Source organism: Cottoperca gobio, chromosome 7, assembly GCF_900634415.1.
Source record: "Cottoperca gobio chromosome 7, fCotGob3.1, whole genome shotgun sequence".
Lineage (NCBI taxonomy): Eukaryota > Metazoa > Chordata > Actinopteri > Perciformes > Bovichtidae > Cottoperca > Cottoperca gobio.
This window is the reverse complement of record NC_041361.1, coordinates 8630053-8643742: the sequence shown is the minus strand read 5'-3', so window position 1 is coordinate 8643742 and position 13690 is coordinate 8630053. Positions and strand designations below refer to the sequence as shown.

At 41.7% G+C, this 13690-nt stretch overlaps 1 protein-coding gene across 5 annotated transcripts in view; it reads right to left on the bottom strand.

Moving 5' to 3' along the window:
* Positions 1-13690, bottom strand: part of LOC115011075 (ELKS/RAB6-interacting/CAST family member 2) — a 147072-nt gene that overhangs the window by 91762 nt on the left and 41620 nt on the right. For all 5 annotated transcript variants that reach the window (XM_029436015.1, XM_029436020.1, XM_029436018.1 and 2 more), the window contains one exon: positions 3055-3192. In XM_029436015.1, the coding sequence (XP_029291875.1) occupies positions 3055-3192 (138 nt within the window). The remainder of the gene's footprint in view (positions 1-3054; positions 3193-13690) is intronic.

The window sequence follows — 13690 nt, the reverse complement described above, 5'->3', positions numbered from 1 at the left end:
AAAGAGCAGGGTTCGGCTTGGGCACAATGCCCTAGCCTGTTAATTAGAACCACAGTACTGTGGCTAGCGACTGGCTCCAAGAGCAGGTTTGTGACAGGGAGTGTGATTAGCAACACACACACTCGCTCTTGTAAACACATTACACACACCCTGTATTGACCACAAAGTCTGAAAAGCTCGCCAACGTTCTCCTCATCACAGCTGAATTATATGTAGCCTGCATCAGAAGTGGTTTCTGGGTAAACAGATGGCCAAGGCAGAAAAGGGATTTACAGTTTATTGTGCCATTATGCTATTCATTTCAAAGTCTGTCGGCAACAAAAACAATTTTTGGTGATAAAAGATAATTTTAAGTGAAAACATCTATGTACTGAATGAAAAACACACCAGCCAACTTCTTGTCTATTAATAGACTGATTTCTTTGAGAACAAAGCGAACTAGTTGACTGAATGGATGTAAATTCAGTGAAGTTCAACTAAAATAAAATTCAACACAATCAAAGGAAATAATTGCAGCCTACAAGGCAGAGACAAACACACACGCACATATGTGTTAATACCTGTCAAGAACTCAAGCACCCTTGGGTCTGACGCCACTTAACCTGCTTTCACATGATCGGCGTCAAAGCACTTATCATTGTGTAAAAAACACATTCATTTTTGGCCTTCTTAGCTGACTCAGCGCTAATGTTGCATCTCCCGTTCAGAACCGCTGAACAAACAGAGTTGCAATGCTTTGATATGAAATTGTTTGAACTTTGACCTAGCTGAAACACTGCCTTTCAAAATGTCAGTAATGAAGCATAGCGCTAGTTCAGACAGAGCACTGAAGTCACGCTTGTATTGGCTAATTGGGATCAGCTGTTTGCAATATGCTTCACAATGATTGGCTCATTCACAGTTGTGGCTGGTAACATCCAATTATAACCATGCAGACATACAGCGCAGACATTATAACCTTACATTGTTACACGCTTATGTCTATGCCGTTTGCTGCCGGCGCACTTTCCACCTCCGTAACCTGATCCTTATGTGGTATTTTGTATTGTTGATCTAACTACGATTCCATAATCAGTATGTGTCAGCAGAGTTCTCGTCACTATTCGGATTTATTGAGAGCTCATTGAGAGGTGAGAGATGCACCACTCAAATGTTGTTGTAAAAGCTCCTATAGAACATTTTCTTCTGATCGTCTTCCTTTAGTTCCTAAAATGAGCATGACATTGGTAGATCAGAGCACAAGTAACACGAGCTAATGTTGTAAACAGAACTTTATAGTCATACACATGCACACATAGACTATGTGCGCATTGGAACACATAAAAATGTGGCAACCACTGGAAAAACAAGACGTACAGCTGGACACCCACATCTGTACTAACTGGGAACTCTATAAACTCTTAAGCAGAAGCCGGTGCCAACAAAATGTAAACCAGCATCCATCTTTTAGCCTGCAGTACAAACAAACACATAAATGGGAACCATTTTCTAGCCTGCAGCGCCTACGCAAATTTTTTTTAAGACTGTAGTACCAACAAATGTGTGCTAGCAACAACTTCAAACATGCAACAAACCTAAGCAAGATCGAGTCACTCTGAACTCAGTTCAAGGAAGACTGGAAATACTGCCAGACTAGGATTTGACATCTCCATGGTCATGGTCAGTACAATATATAACATCAAATGTATGTGTTCAAGCATGTCTCCAATTAGAAATCACTGGCAGCCAGAGTGCAAACATAAATACATCGCAAAAGGTTTGAGTGGAAAGAAAAACATTAGCATTCCATTTTCTCAAAAGTAACTTATATATACCTGGAAATACGTCAAAATCAATGCAGGTTTTATTGGGTGACTGTACCTGTGCGATGAAATATACTGCATTTTACTGAAGACAAAACACCACAGTAGCCAGCAAGACCATTCATCTTTAGTGTTAGTGGTGGCGGGCAGGCTAGCTCAGAGATGTTGAGGCTTTATGGAGACCAGCTGGTCTCTCATGTTGCCAGAAAACAACAAACGCTGCATGTTTACGACCGACGTCCAGCACATCCACTCTCCATCCAGCCGTGTGTTAGTCTGCTTAGTTCACCTTGATTCACATGGCAGTTCAGCTATGCTATTTTACGCTTCAATATATATTTTACTAACATTGGACAGGGACTATAAAAATTCCATTGAGACTTTCCAGACTTTGTCTCTCTCTCATTATGTTCACTCACGGTCACAGTTGCTAATCTTTTCTCTCAATTTCTCTCTATGTGCGTGGCTGTGTTATCTGTTACTGAATTTCCATCCCAGTCTGATACTTTGTAACTGTATTTTGCCAGCTCTGTTCTTTCTCTTCCTCTCTCATATGTCTTGCAGAAGTTACTAATTTTTTACTCTGCCTCCACCCTTACATTCCTTGACCTCTCCCTCCCTAAATTCTGGGGCCACCTCTTCCATCAGGGCTGTGCCTCTTCTGCCATTCCACTTTTCCATCCCTCCATTCCTCCCCCTTTCAAAACTTCCATCCTCCTCTTATTCTATAGATCATTCCCTCCCTAGGTTCAGCGCAGTTACAGACAGGGACTAATCCTCTGTCTATGTTCACCTTAGACCTCCCTTCTCCTTCTCTTCCTTACAGTTTTCATAGAGGACCTCATCTAGTGTGGTCCAAGGTCTATAAATCAGGACGCTGTGTCAGTAAATTATGGCAGTGAGTCATAACAAACCACGCAACTTAATTAAGCCGTATGCCGGATACCAGCTTACAGAAAGACCAGTGTGCCTTAATGGGTAAACCTTTCCAGACCTTTCTAGACCAAGTGCTTGTCAAATGGTTTTATTATGTGTGTTTTTATTGTCTAGATCTAAAAACAAGCTTTACTTCTCTTCATTAATAGTGTGCATAATGATTCACACCATCCATCCAGCAACTATTCTAACAGGGCAACCTTAACCCTCACCTTGACTCTCTCTTCTCAGCAGTTGCTGTCAGCTTTTCTTGACCTCCAACCTTTTCTACAAGGCCATCCTCATCCCTCCCTTCACCCCTCCCTCATGTCTGTACCTTTTCTGATAGGGCTTCCTCCAGTGTGGCCAGGGCTGTGTCTGTGTTGCTGGAGTCAGTTTGAAGGCCCTGGACCCTTTCCCTCAACCCAGCCAGCTGTTTGTCCTTATCCTTTAACTGCTCCAACAGGTTCTCAATCTGGAGAGAGAAGGACAGAGACAAGAGAGGAGCTGAGGTTAGCATATTGATGTGAAGAAAAGCATGTTACAATCACAAAGATTAAAATAGTCACAGGCTGAATAGTTTAGACTAAACCTTAAAGGTTAAGTTGCATTTGTAAGATGTACAAAAGTACCACAAGAAATATGTATCCCATTGACCACTGATTCATGGAGAAGATGAATTTAGACACTGAATATGCTCAGCCTCTGGCTGCATTCTCCAATTTCCTGCTGTAATGTATTCCATTCAGGCCTGGCATCTCAAAGATGAGCGGCAATGAAAGCCTCCACTGTACGGCTTGGGTCAAGACAATTATGGTTGGATCCATGAAGAGAGAAGAAGTAAGACTTAGTGGTTTAAACAACACAGCCATTGGATGGTGTGACTAAATCAGCTTCAGTACCAGTTTAGTAGCGTTACAGTAAGAGTTGATTCAGCCCATTGACTTACAGGACTGGGTCTCTGCATCTGCCTTTCTGCGGCTAACCTCATGTCGCTAAAGTGGTGGTGTAATAGCCAGTTGTGGTGTTCAAAGCCTTTATCTGATGAACATCCGCAAAACAGAACCCAACACACACACAAAGACACATGCACACTCAGACACACAGGCGCGCACACACAAACACAAAATGCTCCGAGCTGTACCAGACAAAACACTAGCAGATGCAGCTGGTAGGACACAGCGTGATGCAATGAGTCTCCAGAGGTCTACAAATTAGTTACAAAGGGAGAGCACATCTGGTGACAGGACATGGTGACATGATGACTTACAATTTCCACAAGAACACTCTACATTCCTTCGAATTTCAATTGTCATCTTGATGAAAGAAAAGAAGAAAAAAGGTAGTTCAATTTGCACAGTTGATGGACTCCCTGAGAACCATACGCTGGCATAGAGCATCTATTTTCCGGTCTCCAACTCAGTCTTCAGACAAAGCACCATTCACTTACTTCTGCAAAGCATTAATTCCACATTTGACCCAAATGGACCTTTCTCAGATCAGGGCTTGTGTTGTACAAAGGAAAGGCACATAATTCATTATTTAATGAACATGAGAATCCAATAAAAACAAGAAAAGCACTTCAGGCCATCAAGAGAGCACATTTTAACTGAGATGGTGACAGGGTAAAAATGTCGGGGAGGAATAAGCTGCATTCCAGTCATGGGTACATTGATAGATAATGTCAAAATCTCCACAGCCTATTTTACAAATGAATCCAATTAGACTGCAGACTTTGGTTTTCTCTGCTCCCTGGAGGGAAAGAGCAAGGATTTCAAGTAGCCATCTTGGTTTTGGCAATGAAGGGAAAATGGCAAGAGGGGGTTGGAAAAGGCAGTCAGGACCCCTCGGCAGATCTTGATAGGTTAATGACGGTCATTATAAAGCCAAGCTAAAGGCTCTGGTAGGTCAGTCCACAAGCGATAGGGACATTAAACCCTTCAGGGAATGATGGGAAAGCTTAACACTACCAAAGTCAGATACAATTCCCAGCAATTCATGATTGCCATGGGTGTGTTAGATGGGAGAGAGAGAGAGAGAGAGAGAGAGAGAGAGAGAGAGAGAGAGAGAGAGAGAGAGAGAGAGAGAGAGAGAGAGAGAGAGAGATTAATATGTGTTCCCTCATTTATTCACTCATGTTTCTCTCATTTTAAGTGAGTGGGCTGAAGAGGTACTTTTCACTTATTTTTAAAGGGATGTTGGCACTTGAGCTTTGGCGAGCCCCCCCACAGATCACACAAGACTGATGCTGGAACATGCTTATCTCCACATGCAGTACGAACACAAGAGGAAGTACAAACCAAATATCTGGCTTTGGCCTCTAGTTGTAGCAGCTCAGTAGCTTTGACATACCTTGTTCTCCTAAATACGCACTGAAACATATACATATGCACTCATGCACACCCTAGCTCCCTATCCCTATGGGCACCACAGAGCCTTATTTCAGGTCAAATTGAGCATGTCGCCCCTGGTCTTAGATAAATGATTACATTCTTTACCAGGCTTAAGTTTGCTTTGGCCTGGTTGCACAAAATAACAACCCCTCGTTGAAATATTTAGCCATGTCGCTCTGCTTTCTGTGAAACTTAAACGTTGCATCGGCGTATGAGAAGCAGTCACGTGATTCATGGATATGGGAAAGAGGGCAAGGAATTCTGTCAGAATTCTCAAAGTCAAAACATACTCTCCGAAAGAGAAATGGCTTTCGTTGAAAGGCACGGCGCAGGGCAGCTGTATGCCTTTCTGGGAGAGAAGGGGGGCCTCTCAACCAGTAGCTCGACTGTTATGAGAACAGCAGTCATTCATTTTATCTCTCAGTGTATGAGGCTACCTCAAACTATACTCCCGCATCTCTCTCTCTCTCTCTCTCTCTCTCTCTCTCACACACACACACACAGGCTTTTATCATTAAACCACTGTGCATATGTCATCCCACTCTCCAACCACACACACCTCCCGCTGAAGCAGACCACCTACGATAGGCAGCTACCATGACTCGATGGGCCAGGCACTGCGGTGTGGACTGTCTGTCTCAGTGAGTGTGTATCCTCCTGAGAGATCATGACGTCTGTCTCAGACATCTCCCACACATATGGCTCCCCACTGTTTAGACTCTGATAATCTTATCAACAAGCTGATAGGACGGGACCAGCTTCTCCTTAAATGTGTTGATGCGCAGTTACCTTTTACTTACTTGACTTCGCACATGACATTGACTTGTAAAAATTGTTTATTAATTAATCATTGATATAACTATGTAAAAAGAATTAAAAGGATTCAAGTCCGACCCGTGGCACTGTGCTGCATGTCGTCCCCTCTCTCTCACCCCCCTTTCCTGTCTTCAGCCGGTTTAATAAAGGCAAATAAAAGCCCCGCCAAAAAAATATCTGGAACAAAGATGAAGCTATTGTAAACTTAATGGTGCGGCCTTCAGTCATATTGTTATTGATTTATCAACTAGTTGGTGAAACAAGGGGGCTGTAATATTGTCATAAGTGAAACAAAACGAAATGAAATATGGCAATAATTAATGTTCCAATGAGTGACAAATGTGTGTGAGTGAGGAGGGAGTTCAAAGTCTCAAACAATAGCTGACATACATTCATGTATCCAAGTAAAAAATGAATAGATGTCAACTAAACATTTTTGATTCTGTGTAGTGGGCGTTGAAATCCATTGGGAGCTTTGGTGTTGCTTTGCTGTTGCAGTCTGTGGAGTATGATCATGATTAGGAAAAGCTGAGCTCTAGTGTAATGGGAGAGAGGTTAGGGAAACAGTATCAGGCCCTGAGTCTCTGGTGAAAAATCATGATCTAAAAGCAGCTTGTTCCGGAGAGGAACCACAAACCCGGTCGACCCGTCTGTCTTCCATCCATACTGAGAACTAGAACTCGGTGGCCTCCAGAGGAATCATTTCTACAGAACACAAAGGAGACCAGCATGGAGCATGACCACCATAAAAATACAATCGTTTGTATTTTTAAAACTCTTTTGGACCAATAAAAATACCAAACAATAATTGGTCGCCCTTTCTTAAAGGCTCATTTCTCTGCGCTTGTCATCAGCTCTGAAAATATGACAGGGACTGTTGTAAAAGCAAAGATCCTGGCACTGATATATATGCGCATGCATGCACACACACACACACACACGGCCACACACAAATACACAGAGGGACAATAACCGCAAACTGAACAATATGTTGTAACACAGTGTATACTTCCCCAGAGAAATCTAGGTCAGTGATACAGAAACACGATGAAAGACTACATACTGGAAATATCGTACTGTTACTTCAAGTACCCCACAATCCCAGTAAAGCATGTGCATATTAAAGTATGTGTGTTTATGTATGCGTGTATTACAGTAACATGTACACCTGCATACTGTTCCCATTTCCTGCCATCAGAGCTTGTTGATTCCCAGTTTAATAAAGGACTTCCTCCTGCTGATGAGCACTCAGATGTGGCTCTTCAAAGAGAAACACAGATTGGTCATGAAGGTCCGGGAAGATAGTGACCTTTTCAGTGTGAGGAGGGTGTGCTTGCACTTCATTTAACCCCTATTGCACCACCACCTCTCACCACCACTCCTTCTCTGCATGTGAAGAAAGGGCAACACGGGCAACAAGGGGAACTCTGGCAGACTGAAGAAATACTGATACTGTGTAAGCTGGCGCCCCCATGTGGTAATCGTCTGCAACAGGCCCATTTATCCGCTTGTGATAAGTTCATTTAAAATGAAAGAGTTGTTGTGTTATTGCTATGTTTTTGTCTCTCATGCATTCACTCACTGTATGAGGACAGCAGAGTGGTACACAACTACAGAAGAGACTGAAATTGAAGTGAACTCCATATCATGAGATTTGACACTTCATATTTACAGATATAGATACAGAGCAAGGTAAAACCAGAAAGAGATTACTGTCTTCTCTGGTCGCAGATTTTACTTGACCAATTGAGCAAGACAATCACCTTCTTTCTATACACTACCTTATTATAAGTTATAGAATAAGAGTAGCAGCTTAACATAAACATTGTCAGCAACTTTACTACTAAAAGAGATTTGCCACATTTACTCAAAGCTGTGAAGTCCCCACCAGATCTCTATAGACTGTTGAGTTAACTGGCTGGGAATGTAAGGGACAACGTGACACAGAGACCCTTAAAGCAGAAAATTACACCTCTCCCCTTTTCCCCTCGAATGACCTTCCTGATGTCATGCTGCTTTACTGAAGGAGTCATTTCTCATCTGTTATCGACCAGAACGACGGGAGCAAAATGACTTCATAAGATGAGTGGTGCCCGAGAGAGGGAGGAAGAAAAAGGAGGGTCAAGAGGCACGATGCTCAGGTTCTGAAATCATCCACACTTTTCTAGATGAAATGTAGAGGTCATTCTTTATTTATGTCAGGAAACATAAACTTCCAAACTATAATTTATGTCAAAGAGAGCAAAAGTTTCCCTGGTTTTACTATGTATTTTTGATCTTTTGGCTAACACTTGCACAAGAGGGCTAGGCACAATGCACACACTTTTTTTTTTATTGTGCCACTGTGTGCCTGCATGTGTGTTAGTGTGGCTGTATATCTCTGTATATCAGCCATGCTGTTTTCTATCAAAGAGCCTCCAAACCAACAAGAACCATGCAGAGGCAGGATCTAGTGTTGAAAAGCCAAACAGGCGGTTCCTCGTCAATCTTACGGCCAAGGGGGAAACAAGTTTGTCGAGGTGGAACTAGGAGCAAATGAAAGAGACATAATTTTCTACGGGTCTCACTGCGATTATGACTGAGGCCTGTGACTCTCACAGCAGCTTCTTCTCCATTGCCCCGACATTCATTCTGCTCCTAACCACCAGCGCCTGTTTAGAAATACAAAGGTTCTCTGTGTCCATCAGCAACACACACGCACACACTAACATACACACATCTCTCACACTCTCATCTGAATGCAGGTGCACGAGCGTGTAAACATATACACACACACACACACGCTTTATGAAAACAAAGTAAAAAGCATTTAGAGCACAGATGAATTTACATAATAAGCTATTTTTTATCATTATTCATAAATGTGATTTAGTTTTCTATATTTTTACAAACAAGCAACTTTCCCTATTTTTGTTCAGATATATGAGTTTGTCAGCATACGTACAAGGATAAATCCCAATCATTCCTAATGTGGAAGTGACCTCAAGCACATGACTCTAAATAAAACTATGGCACAAACTCAGAAACATCAAATAAAGTAAAGCAGAACACATAAAATGATATCAAATAGGCCGAAAAGAGATCAGAAAAAAACTGTTCTCCAGAACAAACACAAATTATTTAGTAGCCAAAGTGTTTTCTGCTCCACAAAGGTTAGAATTTAACAAGACATTTCAGATTACATTAATATAATTTAATGTATGTATTGTAATGTACTATGTAATATTTGAAACAGCGATTGCATGACATAAAACTGGAAATTAAAAACCAAATAACTGCATGCAGACAAAACCAGATGAGTGCAGCTGCTATCATCAATCATCGTTGGTGAGGAGTATAAAGGTTTACTGAATTTATTTTTAATATTGTGTATACGCTAAAATCCCTGTATAAAGTCTATATCAACTGGCCGGTTGCTCTTAATGCCTGGACTGTCAGTAACCAGGAATAAAGCCCTGACCTAAAGCCACTCGACTAAAAACAGTGCTTCACAAATAAAGTTTTGAAAAAACCACAAGCTACTCAAAAAAGTAACAATTATTTTACTCACACAACTGCCTCATCAAAAACTTCCTAAAAAGTAATTCTCTGCTTTTGCATTAAAGCAAATTATACCAGTTGTCGGACCGAGTACAAATATGTTTAGCGACAGTGTGAGCTACAGTTATTTCCATAATCTGCAATTAATCTTTATTAATGACATTACCTAACCAGAGAACTAAACATGTGTTTAATTGTTGGCTGAAATAATTGTTTTCTAATGTCTGAAAAACTCCTGAAACTTTGATCAATGGTAATTTACGGTTACTGAAACAAAAATATTTAAGTAGCCTGATAAATGAGGCCTACTGTTTGTGTATGTACATTTGCATATGCACTCACATACACAAACAGGAAACCATATCCACTTATCTAATTCTGTACGTCCAATGTAACATGTGGCTTATTCTGAAAATACAGTACTGTTCTCTGAGGAATACACACACACACACACACACACGCACACACACACACAATCAGGCTATGATTATTATCATAAATGTCGGGCCAGGTTCAGGCGATTGGGGCTGCTTATAGCACTTACACATATGACAAGCAGACATCCTCCCCCTCTCACATTCCTCCAGAAAGTCATTCATACAGAGACCCTCCACTGCATTCATACATATCAAATAGACACCAACATAGACAGATTAACACACACATATGTACACTTACACAGAGATGCAAAAATGCACACAGAGAATGTCAGAGAAACAGCGAGTAAGACGAAGCGAGTGTTGTTTTCATAGTGATTTCTCCTGGTCGACCACAGAGCAAAATGAGCAGGGAGAGACTTCTGCGGACCCCAGAGCTGTTCAATGAAGACAGATTGCACTTGTGCAAGCTAGGCTGTACGTGAGCGTGAGTGTGTCTGTGTGTGTGCCGGCCAAGTTGATCCATGTCCATGCTCTTTAAGCTCAAAACCCTATCTCTGCCCCCCTCAGCTGCGGAATGCTGCAGTGATTGCTGGGTAATTACCCTGACGCTTTATTCCTCTGCTCCCAGCACCATTAGTATTAATTATTTTCTTCTTCTCCTTTGGAGAGAGGGAATTGGAGCCCTTTGATCTGAAAGAAAGAAAGAAACCAAGAAAGAAAGCAACCAATAAACCAAGAAAGTAAGAAAGAAAGAAAGAAAGAAAGAAAGAAAGAAAGAAAGAAGGAAAGAAAGAAAGAAAGAAAGAAGGAAGGAAGAAAGAAAGAAAGAAAGAAAGAAAGAAGGAAAGAAAGAAAGAAAGAAAGAAGGAAAGAAAGAAAGAAAGAAAGCAAGAAAGATAAATCATATGTGGCCACCCGGCGGGGACCGCAGCAGCCGTGTGTCAACCTGTAGCTTCTGACCCCGGCACACTTTACAGTGATCTGGTCAGACAGGTCAAATACACTATACAGTCATACGGTTCAACTGAGAGACAGAGGGTCTAACTGTGACCCACTTTAGACAGAAACTGAAGTGCCCGCCTCAGATCTTGAAGTATGAATTACTAACACTCGACTGCCAAAAGGTCGGGTCGAAACAGGTCAGCCTGAGTTATGGCTGGTGTCATAATCAGAATACAGTCAGGTTTAAGTTCTTCATCGAGTCATCATCGAACATGTCTGAATTCTTCAACTGCATTGCACGTGTTGTGGTCAGGAAGAAGACGAACTTGAATAGCTGGAGCCTGTTATATGGCCCGACACTGAGTTTGTCTTGACTGATGTGTAGCCTGGCTCCAATCAGCCAGCCTCAGGCTCTCACCATTAACTTCGGCTGATTGCTGATAGTAGCAAAAGGGGGATATAGGGGGGGGCTATCACACGCTATTTACCAGAACCTCCCCAGCTCCAACGGGCTTATCTGTACCCGTGTCTCTGAACTGTGATTGGTCAGATGGAATCCATTAGGATGAAAGGCATTGGTGGCCTCATCACAAGATCTATCAAGATCACACACACGCAGAATACACATACAGTAAAGAGTTATAAGAATCTCTGAGAAATACAGCTGTTACACACACACAATTATTCACCTGGAATACTTACAGTGCACCCTACGGAGTATCTAGGTTAGATATCTCAGGCATTCATTGTTTCGATTCTGCAACTTAACTGAAGTCAGGTGACAGCTTAATTGAATCTAAAGTTTTCATATTCAGTAATGGCATTCAAGCTATGCATCTCTAATTTAAAACATTATTAGAAGTAATATCATTGGTGAGGCTGGGTATCTTTTGGAATTTTTCAATACAAGTGCTGATACGAAATACTTGAGTTTCAGCACCGATGTGTGCCACACTTCTGAATGCATCACTATTCAGTGTTGTCTTGACTGAAGTAGCAGTACAATAATTCAGTCAGATAAAACACAGTCTAAAGTGAGGAGTTTCCTGATTCAGATCCGGAAATATCTCACCAAGATTAAGTAAACAAGACTAAGAATCTGACAAAGTATTTGATGCCAACTTGCAGCACTTGACAGTTTTAAATATTACAACCTGTGGTCACATTTCAGTCAGTAATACAAATGTATTGAGGTTTGTTACCCAGCCCTTGTCAGGGTGCGTCATCGGACATAATGACCTTTTTAGGCGCCAACACTTATTATTATATGACTGTTTTAGGAAGTAAATTGGAGAAAGAATATGAAGATATACATATCTGGAAACAAAATCAAAAAATCAAAATCAAAAAATAAATACTTGTTTATACACACACATACACACACACACACACACACACACACACACACACACACACACACACACACACACACACACACACACACACAGAACACTGTGCCAATGCTGAACTAATATTTTCCTTTATATCAACATGCAGCACTTCCCCCTCGCTATCCATATGCATCACACTCAAAAGTGCCAGTGTTGTTTTGGGGCGGTGTGTAAAACATGTGGGAGGAGGGAGAGAAAAAAGAGCGAGAAAGGATTGCCGTAGTGTTTTTGGGAAAACATGGTCATCATAAGTCTGCATGGGTACAGTAGTTTGCTCAAATGAATACAACATTTAAATAATGCTGTCATTCGATGATATGCATGCGTTAATTCAACATGTGATGTAGAAAATTGAGTGTTTTTGAGCAATAATATAATATGAAAGAGACAGAAGAGGTATTGCTCCAGCGAGAGAGATCAAAGTGTGGGGGGGGGGGGGGAGGAAAACAGAGGAAATGTAGAAGGCGAGGGAACATCTCTATTTATCTCTTTATCACTCTCTCTCTACTCTTCTTCACAATGAAAGGCCTCGCTGTGCCGATGACACCAGGCCAGAGCAAGTGCTGAAAGAGTCTGGCAGAAGGTGCTCTGAAACAGAGCTGGGTTCCCCCGAGAAGGTCCAGGGGAGACCTGCTAGACACTATCATAACTAACAGAGACCCTTGTGTACAGGGCATCCTTCTGTGTAGACACACACACACACACACACACATGCCCGATGCAGCCCAAGCAGACGTAATCAAATCTCTCTGTCTGTGGTTGCTATAGGGAGGGAACATGATAGGGGATACTATACTTCCATGCACACTGCCAGCCTTTTTAAAAGCATGAATATGGATTGAGACGACCACAATGTTTGAACATGAATAACACATGTATGCCAAAACCACACCACAACCGGCTCTGCGTGTGTACCTCCCACACCCCTACCCCCCCCCCCCCCCCCCCCCCAGTTAAAAAAAAAAAAAAAAAGCAACCAAAAATGAAAAAATAAATAAATAAATGCATCATTATGCATTGGTCATGGTCTCGTAGACCAAGGGCTCGAACAGAGCGCCCACTGTTCTGCGATGTGATACGTAAGACCGAAAATGCCTGCACTAAACTAGCATATGCGTTTTCGTTTTTCATTTAAAGACCTCATTATATTTAGTTAAATTCAGCCTCTCACTATTAGGATCAATGTAGGGCTCAAACTACAGCAATGACATCATTATACTACGCTATAAGTCATGGTGACTGTCCATGGAGAGGCACCTAGGAAAATAGGGCACCCATGAGTGACACATACTGCAAATAAGGGTAGATCCTGCAGTGGTGCACTACAATAACTTAAAAAGTGTTTTGAGCACTGGTCTATCTGTATGTCATCCACCCACCAGTCTGGGAGTCATTTCTCTAGTATGTAAAGTGTCACTCGCTGAATTAAAGAAGTCTAAAGAAGTTCCACATTTTAAACACGGATGGGGGCAACATACACTTAAACTTCAAAAGTCAGAGAAGAGTAACAG